Source organism: Dendrobium catenatum, unplaced genomic scaffold, assembly GCF_001605985.2.
Source record: "Dendrobium catenatum unplaced genomic scaffold, ASM160598v2 original_scaffold_245022, whole genome shotgun sequence".
Taxonomy (NCBI): domain Eukaryota; kingdom Viridiplantae; phylum Streptophyta; class Magnoliopsida; order Asparagales; family Orchidaceae; genus Dendrobium; species Dendrobium catenatum.
The window spans coordinates 379229-391200 of NW_021563428.1; the positions used below are offsets into that span (position 1 = coordinate 379229).

General features: G+C 30.8%; 1 protein-coding gene across 1 annotated transcript; it reads right to left on the bottom strand.

The window, feature by feature from the left end:
* Window positions 1-7257: 7257 nt before the first annotated feature.
* On the bottom strand, window positions 7258-11471 carry LOC114578992 (serine/threonine-protein kinase STY46-like). Its single transcript, XM_028692633.1, has 5 exons — window positions 11226-11471; window positions 9013-9093; window positions 8888-8941; window positions 8397-8531; window positions 7258-7744 (listed from the first exon to the last, which is right to left on the bottom strand). The coding sequence occupies exons 1-5, from the start codon at window positions 11232-11234 to the stop codon at window positions 7712-7714; spliced, it is 312 nt and encodes a 103-aa protein (XP_028548466.1). The 5' UTR covers window positions 11235-11471; the 3' UTR covers window positions 7258-7711.
* Window positions 11472-11972: the final 501 nt, after the last annotated feature.

Here is an 11972-nt window from a genome sequence, read left to right on the forward strand (position 1 = left end):
ATGCCGTTGTCAGCAATCATTAGGCGCGATTTAAACTCACCAATGTGATGCTGCTGAAGCACTTACTTTGATTTAGAGTTAATATTAAATCATTTTAGAAACCTATTTTCTTCAAAAAAAAAAAGAAAAAGATCCATTTTAAATTAAAAAAAGTAGTATATATTTAATTAAATTAATTAATATTGACTCAAATAATTTTTTCAAAATTTTTAAAATTCTATTTTTTAATATTTTCATATTGTTAAGGTATTTTCAAAATTAATTCGATATTATCTTAATTTATCTAAATTCAAAATTGGCTATATTTTTCATATATAACTTTAGTTTTAAAATTTTGTATACAATAAATCTTTGAGTGGCTTGAGTTGAGTTCTATTTGAATAAAATTGATAGGTAATGATTAATATATGAGCATTTCTTAGTTAATTATCTTCTAATCTCCTAGATTTCTAAGTTATATTTTGATGGTATATGTAGGATGCACTTGCTCCTAGCTTTAGGCTCTCCTTATTCTAAGGACTTGATTGTGATTGTGTTATATGTGTGTCAAGGGTTAGTGGAACTTTGATTTGAATACATATAACTTAGTGCTATCTTAAGAACAAAAAATAAATACTTGCTTAAAAAATTTTGATTAATTCTAGAAATTAAAATATAGATCGAGTATGCATGAAAATTGAACCATTCAAACAAAGTGACATCTCTAGCCTAAAAAAAATTCCAATGATTTCAAAATTCATTTAGTAATTTGACTAATTAATTCAAATTTAACCCATTAGTTAAGCCTTAAAACTTCAAAATTTTTTAAGAAATTCAAATTAAATCATAAAATTACAAATAATATACCAAATTGACCAGCCTTAACTTAAGAAAATTAAAATCCCCATGATTTGACATCCAATTCAAGATTAATTTAATTTAAAATAAAAAATTATTATTTAATTTATTTATTTAATTAAAAATTATTAAAAAATAAAAAAATCTCATATATTTGAGAACAATTTCTTTAGTCATTACTGACCTTTGGAGGTGATTTCAAGAAGTTTGGAGTTCATTTAGATTCAAATCATTAAAACCTTTTAGGTCAAAATTTTAAAAATTCATAACTTATTTTATATAACTCCAAATTAAGCAAACTTAGAGTTTACTTATTAATATTAAGGTCTAATATTTAATAAAAATATTAAAAATTCTAAAAATCAATCTTAATCAAAAAGTCAAATTTTGACCCCTTAATTAATGCATTTAAATAATTCAAATAATTCTAGAAATTCAATATTTAATTTAAACTTTTAGAAAACTTAATCCAATATTAAAACCAGTAACCAATTATTCTAATTAAAATTTATCTACCTTTAAACCATTAATTAATCATGTTATTTAATTTATACCAGTTACTACTATGTAACTCGACTCTATGAGGCTATTAACTTAGCCCCATGAAAGGTGAAATAAACTTTATGGCCCTGATTTAACAATGATAGTAACCACTCAACACTTAAAATACATTTTAAAATCAACTAAAATACTATATAACTTTAACTAATCATCTCTTATATAAGATATATCTAAGTCACACAGTCTACTTCACACATTTTAGATGATTTGTTAGGACAACCAACTATAGTCTTAGGCTAGACTGAAATTTTACTTTTCTATTACAGTGTGTCAAATTTTTTTGAGTTTTCACTGTATATTGGTTGCTACCATTGATTGATGTGATTATTTTTTAAAATTATATTTGATATATATTTTGATGTGATGGATATTAGATTACTCTTACGGATTATTTCAATGCTAACATAATCTTATGCATGTGGCTATGCTCATATAGGGCTATAAACAAAAGGGAGCATAGAAAATTAAAACTTTCAAATAAACTAACTTTATGTAGGTGCTACGCAATGCTAATCCCACCTTTAAAATTAAAAGAGCATGGCCAAGTGTGAATGGGTTGAGAATTTTAATATTATATTATATAACTCTTTGGATTATTTAAATGTTAATTATTTAGGATAACCTTGCATGTGGTTTGAGTCTAGATTTTTGATTTTTTTTATGCAAATATAATTTAATTCGAGCATTGAGTTGTAAATCTAAAAGTGAAAATCTGAGATGGGATATATATCCAATTTAGAGTCCAAAGAGGAAAGAACATCCCTTAGGGGAGAGTTCATTTCTATTTGGAGATATAAATTTAGATAGTCTCGAGTACCTTAAGAGAAAATGTAAAATCCCCTTGGGGGGGGGGGGGGAGTTTCTTTTCATTGGGGGGGGGGGGAGAGAGGGGAGCTTCTTTTCATTTGGCTATCAAGATCCGACGGATCCACAGAGTTTGTAGAAGTACAAAGAAGTGAAGATCGAGAAGAATCACATTTTCAAAGTCTCTTGTATTTTAGGAGTAGAATTTGGGCTCTTATCAGTTGTACTCAACCACTTTATTTTTTTTTGTTGACCATGGGATGTACTATTAAGTGGTACTTTCCATATGGACTTTTAGTTTGAATATTAAATTTAATTAATTGTGTAGTAAAAATGGCATATTTTAGGTTTTTTTTATTGCATGTGAATTTTGTTTTAGCATGGAACTCAATTGGAGGATCGTGATGATACAAATAAACTTTTTCTACTCTAATTAAAATTAAAAATTTTAAGCTAACATAAAAACTAAATGACTTTAAGAAGTAAGCCTAGGGAATACCTGGGAGTTTGCATGCATTCATTTTAAATTTTCTTTTCCTTATTAAGTACCTCCCCGCCAACGGGTTCTCGAAGGCCATCTGATCAGTTAGTGTGCAGTCTTATCAAGGGGATGTTATACAATCTCTAGGAAAAAAAACTTATTTTTAAGTCTTTTTTTAAAATTACTTCATATAAATTTTATGTATTTATCGAGTTAATTAGCATTCATTGCATTAGAAACAAATTTAAAAGAATTAAAAATCTAATTGCATTTTACTTTCAAGTATCAATTAATATACATAAGTCAAGGGGCCAATTATGATATGCTCTAGATGTCAGTCGTGATTCCTCAAACTTAATTAAATAATATTCCTGCCACTCTTTCATAAAAAGGATAGGACTTATAGTTTTTAAGAGCCTAGGTGGCTTGTTGGCTCCATAATCCAGGTCAGGGTAAGTCCAGTTTCGCATTACATAAGTTAGGTTCAGGTCATTGTTGTTCAGTATCCAACTTAGATACATGTTCTAAGGCATTTTCAGGCCTTAAGTCCTCAACTTCTAAGAATATAATCCCAAATTTTTTAATAAAATGATAATTCAAATGAAAATATTCTCTCCAATCCAAAATATAAAACCCAACACTTAGAATAGGTTGGGTGTTTCTGAATTATTTTAGAATCTCAAGATACCTCCAATCTCTCCTCCTTTGACCTCCACAAATCAGTGTTTAGTTTTGGTCCATTTCCATTTGAAATTCCAGCTTCAATCATTTGATTTCACTCCTTGAAAATTCTAGATAAAATTTCTACCATTATTTTTAATTGAGAGTATTCATAGAAAACTTTGATTTCCTATTATATAATTAACTACAAGAGTTTACGCTCACAGGAGATTTAGAATATAGATCAAAATTTTCAAAATCAATTTTCTTCAAAACTCAATTAATTATATTTGGAAAAATCAAAGTTGACGATCATTATCATCATATTTGAATGATTGATAAATGATATCTTTGTTCTTTGGGAAGATATTTCAATTTATTATCATGTCTTTGATTATGAAATTAATAATCTCTTGCCCAGATTATTATAGTTAAATACTCGATCAAATATCATTTTGAACCTCTGGGGTCATATGTGGTTCTTCTTGAGCTTGACTACGATAATCATGATGAACTTACAGTTTTGTAATGTGTACCCATTAAGGAATGATATTTTCGCCTCCTCGGTTGTTCGATTTCAAATACTAGAATTCTAAAATTAAATTTGTCCAAATAAAATTAATCTTTTCAAAACTCAATTTTTTTAAATCAAATAAATTATTTATTAAGTAAAACTTTTTATTACTAAAAACTACTTTTTAAAGCATTAAGAAAGTTGTGCTAAATATAGCTCAAAGAAGCTACAATGCAACATCACATTATGAGCAATGGATTATCATCCATTTCATCTATGACAAATCTTGAGAAGCAATTGTTATACTTAATGCAAAATAATAACAATCAAACATTATTACTTTTCAAAGGGGAAAAAAAAAAAGAAAATGTTTGAAAAATTTTAAGTGTAATATCCTACTATAATAGCCAACTAATTTCTTCCATTGAGCTGAAAATTTTTTAACAATAATTTATCATTGGATAACCTAACATGCTGAAATTTTTTCTAAAGTTATCAAAGTTCGTGAAAGTTTCTTAAAGCATCAATTATTGTTTCTCATCTTGCGTCAAGTCTGTTTTGTAAACTTTTAAAAAATATTTTTAACACTTTTTCACTATTTTTATAGAAGTTTGTTTTTTTCTTTTGATAAAGCTCATTTATGGACGCAGATTTTATTTCATCATCAAAAAAGGGTGCAAGGTTCTTAAAGGGTTCAATAGCTCACTAAAGCTCGATGAACAAAAATCAAAATAGAAATAAACCCTAAAGAGTCATCGATAATTGTCTAAACATACAAAAGAAATAAAGTAAAAGGCAGGCCAATGGCTTGACCCAAAAAAACTCCATCTGTAATAGTAGGTGCGTTTTATAAAATTTTAAGCAGTTTGACGTTGTACAAGATTAATGAGAAAATAGGTTGACATGGGAATTGATGTCATGAAACTACAAGACAAATGACTCCATGGTGCTGGCATTGGAACTAAAAATGCTAGGCTTTTTTATAAAGAGAAATTTATGGTATTTGACACATATGAGCATTGTAGAATTGAGGAAAGAACTCCATAGTAGTACTCTAACTAACATAATTATGGTTTTAACAAGACGTTGTGGTGCTTAAGGCAGCACTGCATGCTCATTAATTTTTCTTGATTTTGAAGTGAGAAATTTTAGAAGTGCTAAATGCAATGTCTCATTACTTTATATAAAGTGATTTAGCATCACAATGCTAGAAGTGATGGCATTAAGGTGTCCATGGGATATAAATGGCATAGCGATGCTTAAAAGAACAATGCTTTCACATTGCATTTTATCCAAATTTCCTAAGAGTGTGGCACTACAGTGCTCAAGAAAATAGTGTTGCGATGTTACAGGAAATAACACTATGTTGCTAGTTCAATTTCAAAATATTCTTTAGATTCTCTAAAAAAATCTAGTTATATATTAAAACCATATATGTACACTCAATAATTGCACATACACACAATATTATCATGCATTTTAAATAATCTCAATGCAAACTAACATAAACATGAATCAATAAAAAATACAAAGTTGTGTTATCTCCCAAGCAATGATAAGTGTATAGTCTTTTGTTAAACTATGCCATGATTCTCATTTAGAATAGTTCACATCAATAATATTCCTCAACCGGTCAATATTCTACTACTTACCTTTATCCTTGAGATTAATTTTAGTATTACTAGTTAATATGCCACGGGGTCTACTATTCATTGAAGTGGCTAGCTGCCTTAATAGATTATCCAAGTTCCTAATGATATTAGATTGATTATATAATAAAATCCCCATCTAAAGAAAAAAAAATTTATGAAGGTATTTTCTTATCCTTAAATTTATTATTTTGATTAAATCCTTGGGAATAAGAAGTTTTAGGGTTAACTATAGGTTGTTGAGAATTGATTTGCATTCCACTGATCTCTACCATTATTATTACTCTAGCTAAAATTTAGTTAGTTTCTCTAACTTGGATTGGAATAGGTGTTATTTGGTCTTCCAATAACATTCACATTCTTTACCAATTGGATATTAGGATTATTAACATAATCAAACAAATTTTCTTCCAAAGGCATAGATGATCTTGAGGCTCTACTAACTCCAAGATTATCCAACTTCTTAGACATGATTGCTAATTACGAAAATGTGGTAATATCATTCCTCAGCTTAGCTATTTTTAAGGTGGGAAGAAATTTGCTAGAAATTTATGGGCTAACTCATTCCAACTAGTTATAGAGTCCGGGGGTAAATAATTCAAACATATCTTTGTATTATCCCTTAAAATAAATAAATAAATAAAATCTAAGGATGTCATCAGAAACTCCATTATACTTGAATGTTGCACAGATTTCTAAGAAATTAGCAAAATATAAGTTAGGATCCTAAATAGGTTTTCCCCTAAACTGGGGTAAGGTTTATGTGAAGTCTTATTTGAATATTATGTGCTTCTTAATGCTAATTTGGGTAGCTCTTTCTCCATTCTCATAAGAAATGATAAATGAATTTAACTTGGATCTCTTCTGTGAAGTTCTTCTTAATTTAATTGAATATGTTCCCATTCAAGTTGATATTGATTCTGACATCATTTTGTTTAAAATTTCATATACAAATTTTAGGTTAGTTTTGAGGCTATTCACTAGTAGAAATATGTGTGGCACAAAAATAATGTCATAATGTATTCTTCTTATATATGCCTTACTACGATGGATGAGCCTTAAAATAGTGGCTGCTCTTAATTCTTACAACATTCAAATGGACATTTGTTGCTCATTCTACATTGATAGCTATGAAAATGCAATGCACCAATTTATTGAACGTGACTAGACCTTTGACATTTTAAAGAATATCATCCCTCAATTTATTAAATGGAGGGCATTAAAATAGTAAATGTTCTTAAATCTTGCAAGATAATTGGGGTTGGGAAAGAGAAAGCTTGTGAATAACATCTAGCATGGTTTATTTTGAAATCTCCATTTCAAGCAATTTTGAAACACACCAAATTTGAAATAGTTAGTTTGAAATTCCTTGTAAAAATATTTTGTAATTACTTTGTAGCCAATCAGGGGTGTCAAAATTTGACATGACCCGAAAACCCAACTCAAACCTGACCCAAATTTTTTGGGTTATGGTCAACCCAAATTTAATGAAATTGAAAAGTTAAAGCTTAAATAATCATAATAACAGATAAAATATTAGATTTTATTATGAAAAAAATTTCATTACAAAAGTGAATTAAACCTCTCTCTCTCTCTGTGTCTCTCTCTCAAGAAGTGAGAAATAACAGAAAAAATACATTAACAGATTGAAATCATATTACGAAAAGCTGGGAAGATTCTGCTGAAGAATCTGATATCATGATCAATTGTTGCGAGACGACTGCAGGCATTGAAGAATTACAGCAAAGAAATGGGAGAAAGAAAAACTGAAATTAGAACTCTAACATGTGCTGTATAACTTTAAACAGTACATAACAGAAAGTTTTATATGCATTATATACTATACCTAATGGTAGAGAATTAATCAATTGATTAAACATAAAGGGCTGTGATTAATCAGAAAAAGACAATTAATTAAGCGATGACAATTACTTTGCCTTAACAGAATTGAGAGGGATATTCCTCTACATCAATTGATTTGTTTTAGAGCCCTATGTAATCAGATTCTTCACTTCATTCGGCATTCCTGCTTGCTTGGTGGAGCCTTCCAGAGGAGGAGCTTGAGCATTTTCTTTGCATAAGCATAGTTCCGAGCTTCCATATTGGGTTTGATGGCGGTTCTCATACAGTTAATTCGGTGCTTTGCAAGAAGAGGTAGAGAACCAAGATGGTGAGAGAGCCATGTCGTCTCCTCCATTGCACTGATCATGCTAGGACCTTCTGGAGGCGTGAAATTTCCTGGAGTGAATTTAGTTAATGATGATTGGTGCTAACAAATGGCAATCATCACTTAAAAGCTGCTTGGGCTGTTGAGGATGTCGTAGCTAGAGAATCAGAAAGAACTAGAAGATCCAATAATGTAATACGTTTGCAGCTTGACTTGTCTATTTATCAAGCTTCATAATTGTGGGTAGATTTGTTTAATTAGTTTAGTAAGGAAATATAAACTAATAAACAAGATAAATACCAAGTTGACTTCGACATTTAACTTATTATTTAGCATTTTGGCCTGGTGGCTGAGTTCTTTATGTGCTTCAACACTTAGCCCAAGTTCAAAATCTGCCATTTGTTGTCGTTGCCAGTTATAGCTAAGTAAAGATCTTGGATGTATGATCAAGTTCCTAGGATCAAATGCCCCATACATCAAATTTATGCTTCAGCACTCAAATATTTCCCAAAAAGAAAAAAAAAGGTTCTGTTGGACATTTAGTTTAAAATGATAATCAAGTACTTTAATAAGTTTATTGTTTATAGACCAGACTTCAAGAAGAAACATCCTTCATAAAATGCTCATAATAGCTAGTTGATTTTATATTTTACTTTTAATCTTGTTGCTACCATTTTTACAGTTGTGTATAAAAATCTGAGCATTAATTACTGAATGCCAAACCTCTTTGGTAATTAGCTGAAGGATCTCCAGAATCTCAGAGAAGTCTGGTCTTTGTGCAGGGTCTTGTTGCCAGCACATTTCGAGAAGTTGAGCAAGCTTTGGACAAGTACGCTTTGGAATGGTTGGTCTCAAACCCTGCAGTGACAATGCCGCGTGGTGTGATTTGAGGGAGAACAAGCCATAGAAGACGTAGAAAGTGTAGATGCCACTTTATTCTTAACAAAACCAATCAATAAAATGGTAGAGTAATCATCCCTTCTTATAGTCGCCCTATAGCATTTTAAGGATTCATGCTTTTTTTTTTTTTTGTGCTTACTTAGAAAGTCCTTGAGGGCGTTAAGTGACTAAAGAATGATTAAATAAAATGATAGAATATTCATCCTTTCAATATTATAGAGATAGTATTGAAAATGTGTTAATGAGAATTAGAGGCCAGCTTCTCTACACCAAATGAGGAACAAAAAGAAGAAAACATGAGAAGAAAAGCATACCTTCTGAACCACACCAACTGCTACTTGCAAAGGTGTCAGGTACTCATAAGGAAGCTGAGACAGTAATCCGAATCAATAAATCAAAACCCAAAGTTTCATTGACATGAAAGCCATGAACAGATTACCTTCCCCGTTAATAGCTCCCACAGCACGATTCCAAAACTAAAAACATCAGCCTTATGATCATAGGGCTTGTGCTCTATAACCTATGACAACAAAATCCACCCATTAGACATATAATCAATGCAGCTATATCATTTCAGATCAGGTCTATAAAAAAAACTAACAATGGTCTGATAGATAGACAACATTATCAACGTTATAGGATTAGATAGAAGACTTCCAATGATGCTCATGATACTGTTTGATTGTTTTTTTTAAACAACTTTTTCCTCTTTAACTCAGGAACTAATTTTTTTACCACTTTTTCCTCTTAGGTTAAACAATATTAGTGTACTGACATGTTGGACACACCAGCTTTTTAAAGACACATAATGCAAGGTTGCCTATTCTTCTATCAAATTGGGCGAACAAAAATCCTTCAAGGAGAGAGTACTCACCAAGTAAAAATTAATAGGACATCTTATCTTTTGGCTATACTACAAAATAGTTGTTTGGTGCAGACAATTGCATCTTTAGCAGCTTCAATTGTCTTCTTAAAGTTGAGTACCTAGTTAGTTTCTTTGACTTGTAGCAGAAGTATATGGGAATTTGTTCTTAAGAATGCCTAGAGAATTTTTAGAGATAAACTGTATGAGAGGAATGTGAGGTCTGGAAGCTTCACAAACCTATATAGAGATCGACGAAGAGAGGGATGACATTTGGAATGTATATATAGGTTGTCAAGGTAGAAGAATGTTTGAAAAAAATACCTCATGAGCCATCCATATTTTTGGAACTGATCATACATCTGTCATTGAAAGGCCTCACAATAGTCCTTTCAATGACCACAAAATCAGACAATGTTTTCTAGGACGACATCATGGGGAGTCTATCATTAGGCTTAAGTAAATAAAAATGGTTTAAAAATTATACTATGAGCTCTACACCATTACAATAAATCCAAAACCATTTGTCACAGCATCAGTAACAATAACAACATTCAAAATGAAAAGGTTAAAATGACCTTTAAATGCTTACTAGAACAAAATGCACTTCAAAATATTTTTAAGGAAAGTCATATAAATAACCCAAAATAAGTATGGAAAAAACTTGATTAAGCTAAGTGATCTATGCATGGTTATATCCCGCTTAAAACTTGCTGCCAAAGGTCAGGGAGAAATTATATCAAACCAACTAATATTCCACTTAAACAATTATGATTTAATAAAATCTAAGATAAGATAAATGTTAGAGTCTTGTTGTCCAGAAAAAATTGAAGAAACTAGTTTCTAAAGAACAAAATGTATCACCTCAACTTTTTGGTAAACTAGTATAGAAGCATTGTGAAATGTGAGTTGTCTATATATATCATAATCACATAAAAAAATATTGTACTAATTCACTTGATCAAAATAAAAGTGTGAAGACACAAACTTCAAGGGGACTGAATCACTGATTCAACTAATTCAACAAGATTACGAAAATCTTCATCTTCTTCATAAGTGCCTATGTCTTAATAATCAAGCATAAAAAGAAAATTATAAGTATAATTGTATTCAAGTTAATAATAATAATAATTTGATATTGATATTTGAGATGTATTACTCTTATAAAGAAATTTTCAAACCTCATGTATGTCTAAAATGCCCAAAATATGAATCAATGTTCGAGGGACCATGAACATTTCAAGGATCCTGATTTCTGAAGATTGAGTTTGAATCGGATATCTCTAGAAAAAAATCTCCATACAATTGATGCTTTTGCTACAAAGAACTCACATGAAGAGACTTCAGAGGATTTACAATAGTTTCATAAGATGTCTAAGTACATGAATAATACATACAAAATAAGAATTATATTTAATGAGATTTTGTGAGATTAAAGTTTTGTCACATTTTTAGCATGTGAATAAAGAAAAGGTATATAAGAGTGTTGAGGAAGAATAATCATATTTACCAGTTGAGGTTTATGGGTTATAGCAGAAGAAGAGGGTGTAATATAATGAATCTGACGAGACTCTTCGTAAGTTGGTAAAACGTAAGGCACATCATTCGGTGGATTGACTATTTGAGGGGCCACATTTATTTCATCATTAATATTTGAATGAGCCAAAAAAACTCTGATGCTCTAGCACGAAATTATCTTCATTCCCTAAAAAGTCTATTAATGATGAGTTGAAAGAAGCCAAAGAAATACTGGAAGAAGAAAATGATAGGAGACATAGCGCTTCCATCACCTTTGTCATCTACATGCAACATGGAGGTGGTGGCTTTTGGTCGTCATTCTTGTATGTTTTGAATCCATCAGCCTTAGTAGCTCCGTTGACTTCCTCGATGCAACTCAGCCCGCTGTTATTGCAAGCCGTATCATTGACCTCATCCAAAGAATTCTCCCCATTTGATAAGAGGAAGAGGAAGACTTGAAGCATGGGGTATCCACATTTAGAGGTCTTTTTGAGGTAGTCATACTTGTTCAACATATTGTCCAAATCTTTAGCAGATGAGATGGAGACTAGGCTGTGGAGGCTTTGAATAGGAAGCTTGTAGAATATGACAACATGTCCATCATAGATATCTTCCATTTTGCAGTAGAGCTCCTGTAGTGTCGACGTATCTCGGCGGAAGTCTGCTATTCGCGTTCATCCGCCCTCATAGTGTAGAGTACCATCGCTAAGATGTGCATATAAGGTATGTGACCATCCAAAAACTTCTGAAGACATAAATTCATAAGGCTAAGAGCCTCAGACAGTAGGATTCTCCAGTTCTCAAAAAATCTAAAAATTTTAAAAAGTCTCAAAAAGGTACAGGTTTCTCTCAAAAATCTCAAAAAAATTTAAAAGCCTCATAAAATACAAGTTTTTTCTTGAACAACTCATAAGACACAAGCCTTAGAAGAATGTGTGAACTTTGGAAGATTACAAAATACTGATTTATTATGGTCCAATCCAGAGCAAATATTTGTTGCGGACACCAGACGTAGAGAT

Excerpts from the sequence above, each read along its gene's own strand:
- LOC114578992 (XM_028692633.1), bottom strand. Across the intron at positions 8,532-8,887 it reads CAGTTGGTGTGGTTCAGAAG|GGTTTGAGACCAACCATTCC; the intron begins GTATGCTTTTCT and ends TTGTCACTGCAG. Across the intron at positions 7,745-8,396 it reads TTCAGCTAATTACCAAAGAG|GAAATTTCACGCCTCCAGAA; the intron begins GTTTGGCATTCA and ends AATTCACTCCAG.